General features: G+C 42.0%; 1 protein-coding gene across 1 annotated transcript in view; it reads left to right on the top strand.

Annotated features, from left to right (window-relative positions):
- The window catches only part of LOC117348733 (caspase-1-B-like), a 64,330-nt gene extending 45,044 nt beyond the window's left edge, over positions 1 to 19,286 (top strand). Inside the window, exons 6-9 of the mRNA XM_033921136.1 lie at positions 1,684 to 1,833; positions 5,332 to 5,441; positions 17,295 to 17,401; positions 17,659 to 19,286. Coding sequence (XP_033777027.1) covers positions 1,684 to 1,833; positions 5,332 to 5,441; positions 17,295 to 17,387 — 353 coding nt within the window. The 3' untranslated portion in view covers positions 17,388 to 17,401; positions 17,659 to 19,286. The remainder of the gene's footprint in view (positions 1 to 1,683; positions 1,834 to 5,331; positions 5,442 to 17,294; positions 17,402 to 17,658) is intronic.
- The last annotated feature ends 2,501 nt before the right edge of the window (positions 19,287 to 21,787 follow it).

Raw genomic sequence — 21,787 nt, 5'->3', positions numbered from 1 at the left:
TTATGAAAAGAACTGCATTAAAAATAGGAAAGGAAAGAAAAAAGGAACAGAAATGAACATTTCTAAAACATATCCACTAAAACTATTACATAAAACATAAAAATACAAATTAATACAGATCGTAGTCCCAATTCCATTGTTCAATTTGAGAAAGCCATTTGAAAAAATGTGCTTTTAGATGTCTTAATGTTTTGAAATGATTCTTTCTTTCTTAACTCTACTGGCAAATTGGAACAATATTGGAACTAAGTAGAAAAATGCACCGTTTCTAGTTTAGGCACAGTGAGCCTTCGAGATATGGGGAACAGCTACTGTATTGTCATTTAAAGATCTCAATAAATGCCTAGGTGCTTAAAACAACACTAGATTAGAAAGATATAATGGTTGTAACTCAAACAATGCCCTATATGCCAGCATCAGGATCTTAAATTTAATTCTAAATTCCATTGGTAATCAATGGAATTTCAAATATAATGGAGTTACATGATCATAGATGTGTGTGTGACCTAACAGCCAAATTGCACATTTTGTGCTGTTTGTAAACGTTTCAATTGCCCTACTATTATTCCAGCATATACCAAATTGCCATAATCCAACTTAGAACAAAAGCATGAATATGTAACGATTTCTCATTCAAGAAATCTCGAATAGCTCTAAGTTGTCTTAATGCCCCAAATCCTTTCGTAACTGTAGATGAAACCTGCTTCTCAAAATTCAAATGACAGTCAATTATAATTCCCAAATACTTAAACTATCAACTATCTACTATCTCTATAAACTGGTGGTGTAATGAACGATCTAGTTGTGTTACCTTATCACCAGAAATACAACAATGCTACTGTTTTTGACATATTCAATACTAGTCCATGTTCCCCCAACCATTCCTTTATCCTATCCAAACCATCCAAAAGAGAACTCGGATCCAATGTTGAAGGGGATAATCTATAGACCAACAAAATATCTGCATAGATATAGGTACTGATTCCTAATTCCTAAATTCGTCTTGCGAGAGGACTCAAAAATATATTAAACAGAATAGGTGAAAGGACTGAGCCCTGTGGCACTCCACAGTCCAATAATCTACCTCTAGATGTTGAACCATCTGTAACTACTCTAAAAGTACGATCCCGAAGAAAGGCTACAATCCCAAACCACTCCTGTTAAACCTATCTCATGGATCTCAACTGAAGTTCATGATCAACTAGATAAAATGCTGAGCTCAGATCTAAAGATACTACCATAGCGAAGTTCCCATTATCCAAGATAGAGTGGACTTCACTAAGAAAACCTGCTAAAACTGTCTCAGTACTATGCATAGTTTGAAATCCTGCCTGTCTTGGATTTAATACATTTGTTGACTCAATATAAGAGACCAATTGCTCTAAAACTATCCACTCTGTCAATTTATAGTAGGTTTTGTATATTATTTGGAGAGTTGTTAATATTTGTTTTATTGTTTTTAAAAACTGTATATGTATCTTGTGAGCTGCTTAGGTTTAAGCGGGGTATATGCTTTTAAATAAAATTAAAAAAAAAACAGTGAAGTTTAAGTCGGACTTCAAAGGTGAAAATAGTAATGCCAAGCTTTAGAAAGAGTTCTGAGTTTTAAAAGCTTGCCAGATAAGAGGTACCTGTAAAAATAAAATAATAAGAAAAACACATTCATTTTCATTATCTTCACAGTGAAGAAAGGTAAAACACTGGTCAGAGATTCTGCGTCTTCAACATCTGTCTCTGATACTGATGTACCACTTAGTGGAGAGTGGGAAGATGATGCATTGCGAGAGATTCACAGGGAAAGTGACTTTGCTTGTCTCTGCTCCACAACTCCAGGTAAGTTCCAGAAACTGCAGTCTGATGGCGCATGGAACAGTAACACAAGTAACTTAAGTGGTGATCAATACATTATTGATCTGATTGCTAATCAGAAACTAGGGCTTTGTGGGACATAAGTCACTAGTTCATAGTAGATAGGTATCCATCAAGGCTGGTCTTAGGCAGAAATGACAAGAGTTGGTAGCACAGGGACCCACAGTGGCCCCAGCATATCCCTTTCTCTCTCCCACCTGGGTCTAGCATCTCTCTCTTTCAGATCCTCTCAATTTGCTTCATCCCCAGCACCGGCAGTGATTAAGCCACACTGCTGTGGTCAGTGTTGGGGCTTTCCTCTGCCAGGTCCTGCATGGAAGCAGAAAATTATGTCTCAGAAGAGAAGACCCAGCAAAGGGTGCTTTAATAGCTGTCTGTGATGAGAAGTTGAGAGGATCCAGGAGAGATGTTGGATTTGAGATGGGGATGAGAGAGACATTGTTTGGACTCAGGAGGGGGGAGAGACAGGGACATGCCAGTAGTGGCACCAGTAAGGTTAACATCCTGGTGTAAATGAATAGGAAAGGTAATTTCTCTGCCAATCAAATGTCAAAGGGTGATACTTCTGTACATCTGAACATAAGAATTGCCACTGCTAGGTCAGACCAGTGGTCCATCGTGCCCAGCAAACCGCTCACGCGGCGATCCTTAGGTCAAAGACCAGTGCCCTAACTGAGATTAGCTTTACCTGCGTATGCTCTAGTTCAGCAGGAACTTGTCTAACTTTATCTTGAATCCCTGGAGGGTGTTTCCCCTATAACAGCCTCCAGAAGAGCGTTCCAGTTTTCCACCACTCTCTGGGTGAAGAAGAACTTCCTTATGTTTGTACGGAATCTATCCCCTTTTAACTTTAGAGAGTACCCTCTTGTTCTCTCTACCTTGGAGAGGGTGAAAACCTATCTCTATCTACTAAGTCTATTCCCTTCATTATCTTGAATGTTTGAACATGTCTCCTCTCAGCCTCCTCTTTTCAAGGAAGAAGAGGCCCAGTTTCTCTAATCTCTCACTGTATGGCAACTCCTCTAGCCCATTAACTATTTTAGTCACTCTTCTCTGGACCCTTTCGAGTAGTACCGCGTCCTTCTTCATGTACGGCGACCAGTGCTGGATGCAGTATTCCAGGTGGGGGCGTACCATGGCCCAGTACAGCGGCATGATAACCTTCTCCGATCTGCTCGTGATCCCCTTCTTAATCATTCCTAACATTCTGTTCGCCCTTTTTGCAGCCGCATATTGCGCGGACAGCTTCATTGACTTCTCGAACAATACTCCCAGGTCTCTCTCCTGGGGGGTCTCTCCGAGTATCGCACCAGACATTCTGTATTCATGTATAAGATTTTTGTTACTGACATGCATCACCTTACACTTATCCATGTTAAACCTCATTTGCCATGTCGCAGCCCATTTCTCAAGCGTGTTTATGTCATGTTGCAGGTCTTTGAAATCCTTCTGCTTCTTCACGACTCTGAATAATTTAGTATCGTCCGCAAATTTAATCACTTCACTCGTACCAATTTCCAGATCATTTATAAATATGTTGAAGAGCACGGGTCCAACCCTGTGGCACTTCACTCGTGATGCTTTTCCAGTCCGAGTATTGTCCATTTACCCTCACTCTCTGTTTCCTATCCACCAACCAGTTTTTAATCCACATGAGTATTTCACCCTCGATTCCATGGCTCTCAATTTTTCAAAGCAGTCGTTCATGCGGGACCTTGTCGAACGCCTTCTGAATATCCAGATATACAATGTTGACCAGCTCGCCCTTGTCTATCTGCCTGTTTTCTTCCTCAAAGAAATGCAGCAAGTTCGTCAAGTAAGATCTTCCCTTGCTGAAGCCATGCTGGCTGGTTCTCATCAGATTGTATCCATCAAGGTGATCAATGATGTGGTCCTTTATCAGCACCTCTACCATCTTTCCCAGTACTGAGGTCAGACTCACTGGTATGCAGTTTCCAGGATCTCCCCTTGAGCCTTTCTTGAAGATTGGCGTGACATTCGCCACTTTCCAGTCTTTCAGAATCCTTCCCGATTTGAACGACAGATTGGTTATTAGTTGAAGCAGTTCAGCTATAGCCCCTTTCAGTTCCTTGATTACCCTTGGATGGATGCCATCCGGTCCCGGGGATTTATCATTTTTAAGCCTATCAATCTGCCTGCATACCTCTTCTAGGCTGACCGTTAATCCTGTCAGTTTCCTGTCCTCGTTTTCTGCGTATAGCCTGTCAGCTTCAGGTATGTTGTGTATATCCTGTTCAGTAAATACAGACGCAAAAAAATGTGTTCAGTTTGTTGGCAATGGCTTTGTCCTCCTTTAGCACTCTCTTTATCCCATGGTCATCCAATGGCCCCACCTCTTCCTTCGCAGTCTCTTTTGGCCCTTCTTACCACCTGTGGCACCTGCTTTGATGTTGTTTGTGCTTTTTTCAAGTTTTCAAGCGTTTTTGACCTTTTCCATTCCTTAAACGAAGACTTCTTGTCTCTGATCGCTTCCTTCACCGGTACAGTGAGCCACGCCAGTTCCTTGTTCTTTTTCCTCTTGGATCCCTTGATGATACGTGGTATATATAGATTTTGCACCTCGGTGATCATGTCCTTGTCTGGATGCTTTCTTTGGGGTGTTGTTCTTCATTCTGCTGTTGTATAGGGTCCCACCCTTCTCAACAAAGACTACTTTGATATTTCCCACTTTTCAGGGACTTATCTGTTGCTAGATGTAATGGAAAGGAAAATTGTCGTATCTGGTAATTTTCTTTCCATTAAGCACAACAGATGTGACCCAGTTTTCCCATCCTGGTTCTCATAAATTGAATCAGGTTGGGCAGACTGGATGGACCATTCGGGTCTTTATCTGCCGTCATCTACTATGTTACATTTGTTGGCTTGTTTTGCAGGTTTAAGGGCTGAATGCCCTGTTTACGTGTTGCGAGGAAGGAGAAGACCATTTGCCACAACACCAACTTCCTGCTTTGTACTGGCTGACTGAGGCAAGGGCTGTCCTATATTTGAAAGTGTTCAGCCTTTATACTCTCTCCCTGCCTACCTGCTGATAGACAAATAACCCACTCTTGCAATTATTGGAAATAAAATTATCAGAGGGAAGATATAACTTTCCCTTATGCATATAAAACATACACATAAAATATGGGATTTTTGTGATCCATGTATTTGTTACAAGACACTTGGTTATGTATGTATAAACACAAACATCCTGATTTTATACAAAAATGGAGTAGAATATGTTTTAGATCAGTGGAATCTTCTGGTTTGTTCCTCTTCTTGTTTAATGTACAGGATTGTATGTATCTGGTAGTGCTATAGAAATGATTAGTAGTAGTTCTTGTTTCCAGATACTAAGGTTGGAAATGGTGCTAGGATTACTTGTTAGTTTCATTCTGGCTTTGGGAGAAAAATACAGATTGAGCGCTCTTGATCATTAACAAACTACTCTCATTTCTCCAGATACGCAGTCATGGAGACATCCTAAAACAGGCTCTGTGTTCATCCAGCGACTGATAAAGTGCTTCAGAGAGAAGGCCTGCAGATATCCATTGGAGGAGCTGTTCCGGCAGGTAGGACTCAATGTCTTGCTGGCTACCTAAAAGTGGAGGGTTTCTATGAGTAATATTCTGCAGTGGAACTTCCATCTACCGTATTTTCACGTAGATAACGCGCACCCGTGTAAAACGCGCACATGGGTATAGCGCGCGGAAAACACAAATCTATGTACAGAAATTTTTATATACCGCGCACACCCGTATACCGCGCATGCTGCCCGACTCTCCCGTCGCCGCCCGACTCTCCTTTTGCCCGCCCCGACTCTCCTCTGGCCTCCCCGACTCTCCTCTCCCCCTTGAAGTCCTGTCCCCACCCTGAAAACCTGATCCCCCCCCCGATGTCCGATTCACCCCAACGCAGGACCGCTCGCACCCCCACCCCGAAGGACCGCTCGCAAGCACTCCCGTCCTCTTGCCCCAGCCAACTGCGGCACCCCCGACACAATCGGGGCAAGAGGGAGCTCAAGCCCTCTTGCCCCAGCGAACCGCGGCACCCCCGACACGATCGGGGCAAGAGGGAGCTCAAGCCCTCTTGCCCCCCCCCCCGACACAATCGCGGCAAAAGGGAGCCCAAGCCCTCTTGCCTTGCCGACTCCCCAACTCCCCGACAATATCGGGCCAGGAGGGAGCCCAAACCCTGCTGGCCACAGCGACCCCCTACCCCCACCCCGCACTACATTACAGGCAGGAGGGATCCCAGGCCCTCCTGCCCTCGACGCAAACCCCCCCTCCCCCCAATGACCGCCCCCCCCAAGAACCTCCGACCGCCCCCCCAACCGACCCGCGACCCCCCTGGCCGACCCCCACGACACCCCCACCCGCCTTCCCCGTACCTTTGTGTAGTTGGCCGGACAGACGGGAGCCAAACCCGCCTGTCCGGCAGGCAGCCAACGACGGAATGAGGCCGGATTGGCCCATCCGTCCCAAAGCTCCGCCTACTGGTGGGGCCTAAGGCGCCTGGGCCAATCAGAATAGGCCCGGGAGCCTTAGGTCCCTCCTGGGGGCGGGGCCTGAGGCACATGGTGATTCGATAATTAGGCAGGTAGATAGCTGGGTGGCTGATGGACGTGAGGAGCGCCTGGTCATTTGCCTGCCTGTTGCGAAGATGGTGGACCTCGCGCGTCACATAGATAGGATTTTAGGTAGTACTGAGGAGGAGCTAGCTGTCCTGGTACAAGTAGGTACCAATGACATAGGAAAATGTGGGAGGGAGGTTCTGGAACTCAAATTAAGGCTCTTGGGTAGAAAGCTGAAATCTAGATCCTCCAGGGTTGCATTTTCAGAAATGTTCCCAGTTCCACGCACAGGACCCAAGAGGCAGGTAGAGCTCTGAAGTCTCAATGCGTGTTCGTGTTGAGACAATGGTGCAGGGATGAGGGATTTAGATTTGTTAGGAACTGGCCAACCTTCTGGGAAAGGGGGATCTTATTCCGAAAGGATGGACTCCACCTTAACCGGGATGGAACCAGGTTGCTGGCACTAACGTTTAAAAAGGAGATAGAGCAGCTTTTAAACTGAGATGTGGGGCAAAGCCGACAGTCACCCAGGAGCGGATGGTTCGGTGTGAGGTGTCCTTGGAGGATATTATTGAAACAGGATATTTAGGGAGTCCCAGTAGAGAGGTCCCAATAATGGTGAAAGAAAGCCAGGAGTGTTTAAGAGGAAGGCCGAGTAAAAAACTCAAATTTTCCCTGTCTTCTCAGCAGCCTGTAGTTGCAAGGAAAAAACACAATTTGAAGCGTCTGTATACAAATGCTAGAAGCCTAAAAAAATAAAATAGGAGAGTTAGAGTATATAGCACTGAATGATGAGATATTTATAGGCACCTCGGAGACCTGGTGGAAGGAAGACAATCAATGGAACACTTTGTTACCTGGGTACAAATTATATCGCAAGGATAGAGTAGATCAAACTGGAGGGGGGAGGGGGTTACGCTATATGTTAAAGAGATAATTGAATCAAATAAAATAAACATTCTGAATGACATAGATAGCAGTGTGGAATCCTTATGGATAGAAATTCCATGTGTGAAGGGAAGGAACATAAAGGTAGGGTTATACTACTGTCCCCCAGGGACAAAATGAGTAGAAAGATGAAGAAATGTTTTCAGAGATTAGGAAAGCTGGAGAAATGGGCAACACAATAATAATGGGCGATTTCAATTACTATTTGAAAAATTGAGAAGCATATGGCGTTTCACCAACATAGATATCCAAAAAACATATGCTAGACACTTATCTTGGTCTATCTGGTCTCCAGAACCACAAGGTGAAACAGATCCAAACTAGAGCAGTGCAAGAGCAATATTCATTCAATCCAATGAGCACCTTTCCCAAAAAATCAATAATTGGAGAAAAAAAAGACCTTAGTTAAAGGGCTTCAAGGGTCTTAAAAAACTCCAAAATAGGTGCTACAACTCAGGGCACCAAAATGTATTTCTGTACTTTAGATTCTTAAATTTATTGCAAATATACTCTTAAAGGCACAGTCCCAGATGGTATACACTCAAGGTCTAATCCCAAAAGATTGTTCAGAATCAACATGTGCTGCTAATCGCAACAATACAGCACTGAATGTCAAAAAAACAGAAAGGGAGACTTAGCTTCTGCCAGGGTCCAGTGGTATTGAATTTTTCTGCTAGTTCCATTCGGTAAACAGGCTACAGATGTCCCTTCCTGGAGCCCAATAGGGAGTCCCCATTTCGCTTGTCAAAGCTATGTCAGGATCTTGCCAACAGAACAGCACTGCTGCAGGTTTAATCTCACAAGTCACATCTACTGTGAATGGTGCCAAAATTCAGAGACGCTCAGGCAGGGTTTAAACTGGCTGCACTACTCCTCCCCTTTTGATGATATAATACCAGGGAGGCAATGCAGTCTGAACTAGTTCACTCCCCATCTGACTTACAACCTTCTGCAATTGGCTATAGACATCCGATGCAAAACTACCAAAGGAGGAGTTGAAAAGGTAATAAACAAATAGTTTCAGCGTTCTATAATACGATCAAGACTTCATAATTGGGTTATTCCATGTCAAGTGATCAAGGGCTCCCTGCATGACCATCACGGATTTTGATAAAACTTTATGCACAAAGTCCCACATGTATCAAACGAACTTTGGTAAAGTTTTAGTTTCGCCTGTGGAATATTCGTGGAGATATAGCCATTTGTTTGACCCCATATTGCAATGACATACAGTACGACAGTGACATTCTGACAACTTTGAGACACAATATCTCACGAGCTATGTTTCCAAAAAAACTGAAACTTAGCTACCCTGCACAACTTTTGGAGCTCTATTCAGTGCTACCAATAATAATTTTTGTCGAGCACTGAGTGAATGGCTGAATTACAGTAAACTTGGCCAAAAAAATTAGTGCTCCAAAAAAAGTCAAAGTTTGACATTACTTAGCTCCCACAATAATTGAGTAATAAATGCGAAATTTGGCGCATGTCTCAGTACAACGTTGTTTTCAAAAGTACAATTTCAACCTCCAAGCTCTTTCCATTACAAATTAAGTGTAAAGTTGCTAATTTGTGTAAAAAGGCCAAAAATAGGGTATTTTCAGCCTGCTTTTACAGAAAAATACCTTTCAGAAACTCTTTCAAATCAGTCTCATTAGAAAGAGCATATTTCAAACCCCCTAGAAAAGTGGGCTTCATTTTTCAACGCAGGTTAACAATGCCCGAAAAAGGGGGACAAAGTTGGGAGATGTCACCATGGCAACGGCCTATGTTTCAACTTACAATTATGTCACTTTTCACACTGTTTTTCCCTGTTTATTTTTACTCAAGCTTTGGGTACAATTATAGTGTTCTTAATTAATGATTATTCCTAACTAGAAATTGAGGTGATAATTTTGTTGCATGCAGATCACAAATTACAACTTGTTTTCTTTTTCAGATCCACATTATTATTAATTCAGTTTAAAATGGATGCCAACGAATCGACTAATAATAATCCTTTTCTGCCAGACTGTGCCATTGGGCAAAAATTGTTGTCAAAGTGTCATGACGGCACATTTTATTCTAAAAAATGTGGGCTCATTTTTTTACATAATTTGTCAACCGATGAAAAATTGCTTATCACTCGGCGCTCTGAAGTTGAACTGATGGATAAAGACCAAATCTGCCTCCACCACAAAGCAAAGTATCTCGACAAATACGAATTAAAGCAAACATCGTATTGTAATCCATTTGAAAAGAAAAATCACATTGTTCAAAGTGGATTGTTAAAAGTCGATCTTGCCATGTCTAATGATTTTAGAAAAATGGCAAAAATAAATATCAAGCCAGGTCAGAAACTTTGCAGTAGGTGCAAAGCCCAATACGTTTCAATGAGTGAAGCTACTGCAGCATCTTCATCTTCAGACGATTTTGATATCAGCATCTCCGATGCAGTTGATCAAAGCTTGACTGCTTTAGGAACCTCTCCATTGAAAATTCAAAGGTTAGCTAGTAGAGATAAAGCCGGCTATGTGATACGAAAAATTGAACGTGTGCAGAATGTGATAGCCAAGAAGATTACATCTGCTACTGGAGTTTCAGCTGAAGAAGTTGGGCCGTCTCGTCAGTCTGTAGAATGCAAGTTATGTGAAGATTACACTGACCTCATTGAAGAAATGAAAACGAAAATTGCAATATCCAACAGGTCAATGAAAGTTCAATTATTGACGATGGCCCCAAAAAGTTGGTCAATAAAGGAAACAGCAATGAAGTTTGGTGTTTCAGAGCGCATGGTCAGAACAGCCCAAAAAGAAAAGAAAGAGAAAGGCATTTGTTCTATATCTGATGCAAAAATTGGCAAGTCCCTTCCAAAAGAAATTGCAAATAGAGTTCAAGATTTTTACGAAGACGATGAATTCAGCAGAATATGTCCTGGCAAAAAAGATTGCATTTCAGTCCGCCTCAATGGTTTAAAAGTACAAAAGCAAAAGCGGCTGCTGTTGTGTAATTTAAAAGATCTGTACGTGGCGTACTGTAACAAATACGGAACTGAAATTGGTTTGTCCAAATTATGTGAGCTCAGGCCAAAGTGGTGTGTAACCGTTGGTGCATCAGGTGCACACTCCGTGTGTGTCTGCACGATACATCAAAATGTAAAGCTCATGCTACAAGGCGCCAATGTCAAAGAGAACTACAAAGTTCTTATGGAAAAAACTGTATGCGACCTAAATGTCAAGGACTGTATGCTACAACGATGTCAAAACTGCCCTGGTGAAGAAGCACTAACAGCATACTTGGAAGAAATATTCAAGGATTTAGTTCCAGAAGAATCAATAGAATTTAAGCAATGGGTTCACGCTGAACGTGAAACATTAGAAACAAGCGTACTAACCATGGACAACTTTACTGAAAGACTTGCAAGCAAGATTTGGAAGTTGACAAGCCACCATTTCATTTCAAAACATCAAAGTGAATATTTGAAGATGTTGAAGACAGGCTTAAAAGAAACGGAAATGATCGTTTTGATGGATTTCGCTGAAAATTACTCATTTGTTGTACAGGATGCCATCCAAGGCTTTCACTGGGAAAATTCACAAGCTACGGTACATCCTTTTGTTGCATATTACCTCAATGAAGTGGGCACATTGCAAGTTGTAAACTGTTGCATTATTTCTGATCATATGCAACATGATACGATATCTGTACACGTGTTTATTCAAAAGTTGATCGAATTTTTGGTAACTCAAACAAACATTACCAAAATATACTACTTCAGTGACGGCTCAGCTGCACAATATAAAAACTACAAGAACTTTGTGAATTTGTGCAATCACAGAAATTATTTCAACATTGAGGCTGAATGGAATTTTTTTGGAACTAGCCACGGAAAATCACCCTGCGATGGAGTTGGTGGAACAACTAAACAACTGGCTGCCCGGGCTAGCCTCCAAAGACCATCAACGGATCAAATATTGACGCCAAAGGATCTATTTAACTTTTGTGACCAAAATATACACGGAGTTAAATACATTTATGTTCCAAAAGAAGAAATTGAAGAAAGCAAAAAGTTTCAAGAAGAAAGATGGCATGAAAGCAGCACAGTAGCCGGTACCAGAGAGCACCACCAATTTGTACCAGTCGACTCAAACTCGGTTCATGTCAGCAAAGTTTCAAATGACACAATAAATTTTGTTGCCAAAATTTCTGATACTGCCATTCCAAATTTGAAAGTGTCCGAAATCTTTCCTGGTTGCTACGTTGCCTGTACTTACGATAATCAATGGTGGATAGGCAATGTTGTTGAAGTCTCAATTGAACAAAATGATGCATTGATAAAATTTATGCATCCTCACGGTCCAGCTCATTCGTTTTATTGGCCAGAAAGGCAAGACGTTTGTTGGGTTCCAGAGCAACACCTCATCTGCATGCTTTGTGCCCCTTCAGTTACATCATCCGGCCGCCAATATCAATTTCCAGAAACTGCATTGAAGAAAGTGTCTCAAAAATTGAACAGAATGTTATAAAGATTGCTGGCAGTTAAAATCAAAGTGGACTTCACTTCGGCTTGAGAACCATATAAGATACCCAATTTAGGCTTGAGAACCTAGGATAAGACACCCTAATCATTGGCTTTGGAACCAGAAAGATACCAACAAAAGGCTTTGGAACCTTGACAAAGAAACCAAATGCGAGGCTTGGGAACCTGGACGAAGTGGCCCACCCGTGGCTGGTATTGCACAGCTATCGGGCGTGACCCCTATGGCGATGGGGTTGCCAGTTCAAACTCTTGAACTGGTAGTGACAATGTCACCATGGACCAACGCAATAGAGTAGTAGTAATACTACATCAATACAAAACTGTAACTTTAAAAATGACAGAACTATGTTGAAATAGAGGTTGTTGCCGTGGCAACGTCTCCCAACTTTGTCCCCCTTTTTCAGCTATTGTTAACCTGCGTTGAAAAATGAAGTCCACTTTTCTAGGGGGTTTGAAATATGCTCTTTCTAATGAGACTGATTTGAAAGAGTTTCTAAAAGGTATTTTTCTGTAAAAGCAGGCTGAAAATACCCTATTTTTGGCCTTTTTACACAAATTAGCAACTTTACACTTAATTTGTAAACTAATGGAAAGAGCTTGGAGGTTGAAATTGTACTTTTGAAAACAACGTTGTACTGAGACATTATGCGCCAAATTTCGCATTTATTACTCAATTATTGTGGGAGCTAGTTTGACTTTTTTTGGAGCACTAATTTTTTCGGCCAAGTTTACTGTAATTCAGGCATTCAATCAGTGCTCGGCAAAAATTGTTATTGGTAGTAATGAACAGAGCTCAAAAAGTTGTGCAGGGTAGCTAACTTTCAGTTTTTTTGGAAACACAGCTCGGGAGATATTGTGTCTCAAAGTTGTCAGAATGTCATTGTCATACTGTATTTCATTATGGTATGGGGTCAAACAAATGGCTATATCTCCACAAATATTCCACAGGCGAAACTAAAACTTTACCAAAGTTCGTTTGAGACATGGTGGACTCTGCATATGAAGTTTCATCAAAGTTTCATCAAAATCCGTGATGGTCATGCAGGGCACTTTCCAAGAATCTGATCACTTGACATGGAATGACCCAATTGTCTATAAGCGTATGATAACAGGCTGCCAGAAACTACAAACTTGAAACCAATCTGTTCCCCATTCTTTAGTGTACTGAATTCCACTACGATCTTCTGCGGGGATGAGGACCCCGTAGGGGAAAATCAATAAAAAGCTGACCACTCCACTCTGTTATTTAAACCCCCAGGGTGTACTGTACCTAGCCGATATATCCATCATTGCTCCCTTTGTCGAAGATAACGTTGCCAGTTACCTCTTCTTGTAGCCACTTGACACTGTTCTAATACAATACATTTCAGATCACTGAATGTATGGCAAGCATCCTTACAATGAACTACAAGTGGTTCCTCCATTCGATTCGTATGGAGGCAAGATTTATGTTGCCTGATTTTCAAAACAAGAGATGTCTGGCCAATATACAAAAGGGCGCAAGGGCATTGAATACAGTATATTACCCCACTCGATCTACATGTGGTGTGGGCACTTACTGATTTTTTCCCTAAGGGGTCCTCATTCCTGCAGAAGATCGCAGTGGAATTACAGTGGATTACAAATCCTGAGTGGAGTAGAACGGGTACAAATGGATTGATTTTTCACTCCGTCAAAAATTACAGACTAGGGGGCACTCAATGAAGTTACAGGAAAATACTTTTAAAACCAATAGGAAATTTTTTTTTTTACTCGGAGAATAGTTAAGCTCTGGAATGCATTCCAGCTATTTTTCAGTGGTAATCTCCTTTTTCGTAGTGTTTTGTTTTGTTTCACTTCCCGTTGCAATGCTAAGAAGTGAGTTGCTAATATTGTTTGTGTTGCAATCTTTACTACCATCACATCTTGTCTTTTGCTGGGGTGGCCTCTATAATTGTCTAATTTAAATGCCTAGAAACATATTGTCTAAATTTCTCTGCAAGGATTCTTTTTCTTGCTGTAGTAATATGTAGCCCATCAGTTCAATATAGCTTCTTGTCCTTCCATGTATTTCCCCATCCTCCTATGTACCTAAAGCCTTCTTGAGGAAACCAGGCTTTGAGCTACCTATTGAAGTCCTCTGTGTTTTTAACTCTTTGCTCTCCCTTTCCATATGCAGGCAGTAAAGCTACAGTCTTTACATAAGGTTTCAAGCCCTTACCATGCTCCTGAAAGGCTTTCTGAGCTGCGAGTGTGGAGTTGTTGGCCAGGTCATTTGTTCCCAGATGGAGGACAACATCAGCTTTAGGCTTCTTAGTTTCTTCCTTAATTATAGACAGTATTTGTTGTGTACTCCTAGTAGCCGAGTATCCTGGGAGACACTTCATTATTTTAGGCTCCTTGACTTGTGTTTCAATGTTAATGCTTCTGATGATAAAATCCCCTGTGGCATCCTTTGATGGCATCCAATTCCTGCTTAAGATTACTGAGCTCCTCCTTAATAGTAGAAAGCTGAAGACAGCTCAAAGTGTCCAGATGGTATGCCTTGGAACTAAAGCGCCACAATGATTGCACTGAATAAAGGTCATCTTGATTGGATGGTATAGAAAGTGACTGATATATAGACAATAATACTTATCAGTAACAATCCAGGGGTGGGTGGAACAATTTGTCCTTATGGAAGTGGTGAAGAGGAAAAGGGTGATGTAATTCAAAAAAGTGTGGGATAAACACAGTGGATCTCTAATTAGAAAACGAAGAATGTAAATTAAAGAACTAAGGCCAATACTCGACAGACTTGCACAGTCTGTGTTCCATATGTGATGATTTGGTGTAGGATTGGGCTGGGGAGGCTATCAAGGGAGCTCCATTAACTTGGAACATGAGGAAGTTACTGGCCAGACTTTATGGTAGATATCCTGCAAACAGGATAGTTGGATAAGCTGGAGTGAGCTTGGACGGCAACTTCAGCATTTGGAACCTAGGACAATACCAGGTGGACTGTACAGTCTATGACCCAGAAATATCAAAGAAGAGACAAGTTAATTTAATCATGCAGTGGCGTACCTAGCATATGTGACACCATAATTTTTTGACCCCCCCATCTATATGAAAAATATGATTTTTAGTAACAATCTACATATCGCACAACAAAAGTGTACCTAGGAAAAGGCAGCATCTCAAACACTGCAGTGAGCACTAGAACACCAATACATACATTGTAAAACTAAACAAACCAGAACCTGCACAGTCAATTGATCCTGTACAGTCGATGCTATCAGAAAGCCAGATACACCCTCGCCCAATATGGAATAATCACAAACTAAAAATAGAAATATGTAGACAAAAGTTAAACTGAACTGCCAGGAAACCAGACACTGCATACAATGCAACACCACAACATCACAAAAACAGTAATACATGTCCTCTAAATCTGTGCAAAATATAAAGACAATAGATGTAAATTTGAAAAAACTGATACATAACAATCACCACTTTACAAATTAACAAATAAAAATAAAACAAATAATGAGAAATAAGAAAATACCATTTTATTGGACTAAGCCCCGTAAGCTCGGTCCTCGTCCCCACAAACCACCTGATTCTATCCCCACAAGCCTTGAATTGTTTTATATTGAACTTATTATATTAAAGTATAAAAAGAAACAATATTCTGTACAATTGTCAATTTATAAATCAGCGTCTTCTCCCCACTCTCTCTTCCCCATTTCCCTTTAGCATCCTCAGCCCACTCTCTCTCCACTTTCCTTCAGTGCAAGCACATAAAAATAAGCAAGTAATTTTATATCATTTTCATTCTATTCATTCATAGAAATTAAAGTCTAAATAATGCCAGTCACATAACAAAACATGATTTTACAAAAATAATTCCCTGCACAGTCAAGCCTGCAAGGATTACTAGATGTCTTTCAGCAGCTCCCCTCCCTACCTCCCCCTTACCTTTGTGGCCAAGTCAAAATGATATACCAACAATAAAATTTTTAAAAACAGGAAGCACACTGTACGCAGAGAAAATGTTAATTATCATTTATATTCCACGGGTTTTCAAAGAGGTCAGGGCAGATGACTTTATGCAAAGTCACCTCAGTAACAACTATACAAAAATAGACAAATATACCCCCTCCCTTTTTACTAAAACCACGATAGCGTTTTTTAGCGCAGTGAGCTGCGCTGAATGCCCCACGCTGCTTTCGACGCTCATAGGCTCCCTGCGCTAAAAACTGCTATTGCAGTTTAGTAAAAGGGGCCCATAGTGCAAAATATAGACAGCATATATAAATTCTCAAAACGGACACATTTTGATCACTAAATTGAAAATAAAATCATTTTTCCTACCTTTGTTTGGTAATTTCATCAGTCTCTGGTTGCACTTTATTCTTCTGACTGTGCATCCAATATTTCTTCCCTTCTTTCAGCCTCCTGTATGCTTTCTCTCCTCCAGACCTCATTCCTTCCCCCAACTTTTTCTTTGTTTCATCCTGCCCCCTTTCTTTCTGTATGTCTGTCTTTCTCTCTCTCTCCATGCCCCCTTTCTTTCTGTATGTCTGTCTTTCTCTCTCTCTCCGTGCCCCATTTCTTTCTTTCTTTCACCCTGCCCCCTTTCTTTCTTTCTGGATCCCTGTCCCCCCCCTTTCTGGCTCCCTTTCCCCCCTTTTTCTTTCTTTCTGGCTCCCTGTCTCCCCCCTTTCTTTCTTTCTCCCTGCCCTCCCCCATGCCACTGCCATTGGGAAACATACTGCTGCCACCACCGCTGGGGAAAGGCTGCCACTGGCCATCGGAAACAGGCCGGCGCCGAGTTTGCCCTGCTTCTTTTCCCGCGGGCCGACCAACTCTGGACGTCCAATGTCAATTTTAACGTCGGAGATGACGTTCCGGGCAAGCTGGGCAGCGATTGGCTGGCCCAGAACGTCCTCTCCGATATCAGAATTGACGTCGGACGGCTAGAGTTGGTCGGCTCGCGGAGAAGAGAAGCAGGGAGGGAGAACTCGGCGCCGGCTTCTTTCTGATGACGGCAATGGCAGCCTTTCCCCAGCGGCAGCCTATTACCCAGTGAGTGGCCAGCTGTGCACCCCCTTGGGCCGTGCACCCGGGGCGGACCACCCCCTCCCCCTTGGTACGCCACTGTAATCATGTATTTTTAATGGGCCTAACTAATGGGCAGACTGGATGGACCGTTCAGATCTTTATCTGCCCTCATTTACTATGTTTACAGAGAGATTCCTATTATAGACTAGGAACTGTGCTTTATTAGCTGGTTTTTGGGACATGGAATACTTTAGCAGTTATTTAAAAGCATGGACATGTCATCCCTGTGCAGCTACCATTTCTGTGAACTGTAGGTATCTGAATTAAGGTTAAAATGAATTTCTATTGCTTTTATCCCAGGTTCAGTGCTCCTTCAGAGACTTTCCAGACCAGATGCCTACAAAAGAGAGAACTACACTGACAAAAAAATTCTATCTCTTCCCAGGGTTTTAATGCTTCTTGTGTTGGTAAGATATGCTTTTTGTTCATTTTTGGACATTATCAGTGGGTTGATAAATGAGTCTGAGATGGGAATCCAGGTTGTACTTTCTAGATCTGATCAGTAATGCCAAAAATAGGGGGAATCTCCCACACTCAGTCTCAGTTTTTCTTTCCTCCATCTCTCTGATCCTCTTGCCTTCTCAGCGTTTAAAACGGAGAACTAAGAACATCACAGCAGAGGTGGTAGCAAGTAGGAGACCAATATGCTCTGTTCTCTTGACAGGGGGGAGGAAGGACCCAGGAAAATGATGGGGCGAGAAATGACAGTCGAAGGAACTTGAGAAGGAAAAGAAAAAAAGGAGGAAGAAAAGAGATGAAGAGATAATGACATCAGGGATTTCCACACACTCTTCCATTTGGAAAGGACTGAGCATGTCATTGAATACTATCTGAAGCTATACTGGCTGAAATTAGAAGATCGTATACATTTCAGGTTGCTTGTGGTGGTATTTTTGTGTGAATGGTATGGCTCCTGCAAGTTTGGTGGGTATTATTCATGCTTATGTCCTTTTGTCAAAATTGTGCTCTGTTCATCATGGTGATTTGTCTGTGCCATCTGTAAGGGACCTGAGATTGAATTCCTCACGTGTGACTATGTTCTCCTGTAGGGGGACCCCAGCATTGGAATCTCCTACCTTTGTACATCAGAAAGTAATGTAATTTTGTTGGGTTTAAGAACCAGCCATTTGTTGGCAAAAGCCCTCCCCCCCCCAGATATTCAGTGATAAGGCACGATTAATTCTTCAAGGGCCTCTAGGCACACAAGTATACTGCCCCTACCCCCTTACATTTCAGACTGATTCTGGACATCAATCAGGTCTACAACTAGAATTTTTCACATTGTTGCATTGTAAAGCAGTAATATTATCCAAAACATAAATCTATTAATAGCCAAGTCTGCAACTCCTCAACTGCCTCACTCTATGTCATCCAACTGTAACCCATATGTATGTATGTATGAACAACCAAATCTATAACTCCTCTAGTACGTTCCACTCCATGTATGTTAACTTGTTTTTTTTTTCCAGGAGGGGGGGTGAAATTTTTTTTAATTTTACATGAATCCCTCAAGTATACAGAAAATAGGAATACAATGAGTAAACAACATAAGAAAACAAATTACAGCTCAAACGCAAGAAATCCTATCTAGCCCACATCAATGGGGAGAAATTTGCCAATTTCAAGCAAAATTCCAAAAAGAAAACTAAAGAAAGATCGTTACATCCTTCAAATATCCTTCAGTATAATTTCATGATCAGTGTTTTGTCACTCTCATTTACACAAGATACCAGGAGAGTGGATGAAGTCTGAATAGTATCCTGGGAATCTTCCAGGAACTGCGTCAAATCAATATCTATAGTAGTTAATTGATCCACTCCCTGTTCAACTAGAATTCTCTGTTTTCTAGGAATATAATAGAGAGCAGAAACAGGTATTGAGTCAAGATTAGCTATCCCCAAGAACTCCTCAAGATACTTCTGAAAAAAGGATCTTGGGAAGATCAAGTAGGTAACAGGAAAATTTATCAAACGTAGGTTTCTTATTCTTGCTGAATTCGCCATCATTTCTAACTTGGTATGAATAGTGTGGAAATACTTTATAGATTACAAACCTGTTTATCTGTTTTAAGCAAGCGTGCATCCAAAACTTTAATATTTGAATCAACATTGTTGTAATGCCGCCTAGATATAGGCGGTTGATAAATTTTTTAAATAAATAAGAACATAAAAATTGCCGTTGCTGGGTCAGACCAGTGGTCCATTGTGCCCAGTGGTCCATTGTGGTCCAGTCTGCTCCCGCCGCGGCCCTTAGGTCCAAGATCAGTGCCCTAATTGGATCTAGCCTTGCCTGCTTACATTCTGGTTCAGCAGGAACTTGTCTAACTTTGTCTTGAATCCCTAGAGGGTGTTTTCCCCTATAACAGCCTCCAAAAGAGCGTTCCAGATTTCTACCACTCTCTGGGTGAAGAAGAACTTCCTTATGTTTGTACGGAATCTATCCCCTTTTAACTTTAGACAGTGCCCTCTCGTTCTCTCTACCTTGGAGAGGGTAAACAACCTGTCTATTCTATATATATATATATATATAATCTACTAAGTCTATTCCTTTCATTATCTTGAATGTTTCGATCCTGTCCCCTCTCAGTCTTCTCTTTTCAAGGGAGAAGAGGCCCAGTTTCTCTAATCTCTCACTGTACAACTCCTCCAGCTCTTAACCATTTTAGTCGCTCTTCTCTGGACCCCTTCGAGTAGTACTATGTCCTTCTTCATGTACGGCGACCAGTGTTGGACATAGAATTCCAGGTGGGGGCGTACCATGGCCCGATACAGCGGCATGATAATCTTCTCCAATCTGTTTGTGATCCCCTTCTTAATCCTTCCTAGCATTCTGTTTGCCCTTTTTGCCACCGCTGCGCATTGCGCGGATGGCTTCATTGACTTGTCTACCAGTACTCCCAAGTCTCTTTCCTGGGGGGGTCTCTCCGAGTACTGCACCAGACATCCTGTATTCGTGTATAAGATTTTTGTTACCGACATGCATCACCTTACACTTATCCACGTTAAACCTCATTTGTCATGTTAAGGCCCATTTCTCGAGCATGTTTATGTCACGTTGCAGGTCTTTTTAACACATTTCCTTGCAACCTAGTAATTTTTGAACCATCTGTTGTTTCTACCCCTCCACCCATGTCCCCTCTTCTATTGTCTCATCTTCCCTATCTACCACTACCCCTCTGCATTGTCTGATGCCATCCCATTTCCTCCTTCTAGTATCTCCCATTGCTATACCTCCTTGGGATGCACTGGATGGAGCCTAAGGTTTCCCTCCCTTATAGGGTACTTAGGCCTGCCCAGTGCATCACAGGATACTGCCATTTTGAAGAGGGTGGGCTAGAGGCAGGAGTGATGACTACTCCCTCTTGCCTCCTACAAATATAGTATATGGTGGGTTAGGAATTTCACTAGACTACCAGGTGCAAAGAAACAGAAGGACCTTGCCTTAAAACTTAAAAGTACTGCAAAGTAAAGGCAAATGAGATATCTATACAACCTGGCAATCAAATTTATTGTGCAAGAAACATAGAAATAGACCAGGGATCTCAAAGTCCCTCCTTGAGGGCCGCAATCCAGTCGGGTTTTCAGGATTTCCCCAATGAACATGCATTGAAAACAGTGCATGCGCATAGATCTCATGCATATTCATTGGGGAAATCCTGAAAACCCGACTGGATTGCAGCCCTCAAGGAGGGACTTTGAGACCCCTGAAACAGACAGTCCTTCAATAAGAACACACTATATGCATCAAAACTTCTGAACTGGTGAGATCAAATTAGTCCAATTGATCAGATGTCCCTCAATAGGAACACAATGCTTGCATCAAAACTTCTGAACTGGTGAGATCAAATGGGCTGTGAAATGGCAAATGAGGTACAACGTGGATAAGTGCAAGGTGATACATGTTGGTAACAAAAATCATATGCACGAATACAGGATGTCCGGTGCTATACTCGGAGAGAGCCCCCAGGAAAGAGACTTGGGAGTACTTGTAGACAAGTCAATGAAACCATCTGTGCAATGTGTGGTGGCGGCAAAAAGGGCAAACAGAATGCTAGGAATGATTAAGAAGGGGATCACGAACAGATCTGAAAAGGTTATCATGCTGTTATACTGGGCCACGGTATGCCCCCACTTGGAATACTGCATCCAACACTGGTTGCCGCACATGAAAAAGGGCATAGTACTACTCAAAAGGGTCCAGAGAAGAGCGACAAAATGGTTAAGGGACTGGGGGAGTTGCTGTATAATGAGAGGCTAGAGAAAAGGGTCTCTTCTCCCTTGAAAAGAGAAGACTGAGAGGGGACATGATTGAAATGTTCAAGATATTGAAGGGAATTGACTTTGTAAAGACAGAGAGATTGTTCACCCTCTCCAAGGTGAAGAGAATGAGAGGGCACTCGCTAAAGTTAGAAGGGAAAAGATTCCTTACAAACGTAAGGAAGTTCTTCTTCACCCAGAGAGTGGTGGAGGTATGGAATGCTCTCCCAGAGGCTGTTATAGGGGAAAGCACCCTTCAGGGATTCAATAAAAGATTGGATAAGTTTCTACTGGAACAGAACATACACAAGTAAGGCTAAACTCAAATAGGACACTGGTCTTTGACCTATGGGCTGCCGTGTGAGTGGACTGCTGGACACGATGGACCACTGGTCTGACCCAGCAGTGGCAAATCTTATGTTCTTATGCTCTAAGTCCTCTTTTGTAAACAACTAGCAGGGAGGAAATACTCTGCAGAATAGCACTTGGTCGCTCTTTAATTAAAGCTCTTGGCAAAGTATTCAAAAGCAAAGAGAT

This window comes from Geotrypetes seraphini, chromosome 15 (assembly GCF_902459505.1).
Source record: "Geotrypetes seraphini chromosome 15, aGeoSer1.1, whole genome shotgun sequence".
NCBI classification, from domain to species: domain Eukaryota; kingdom Metazoa; phylum Chordata; class Amphibia; order Gymnophiona; family Dermophiidae; genus Geotrypetes; species Geotrypetes seraphini.
The sequence above is the reverse complement of the archived record's forward strand: the minus strand, read 5'-3'. Positions and strand labels throughout refer to the sequence as shown.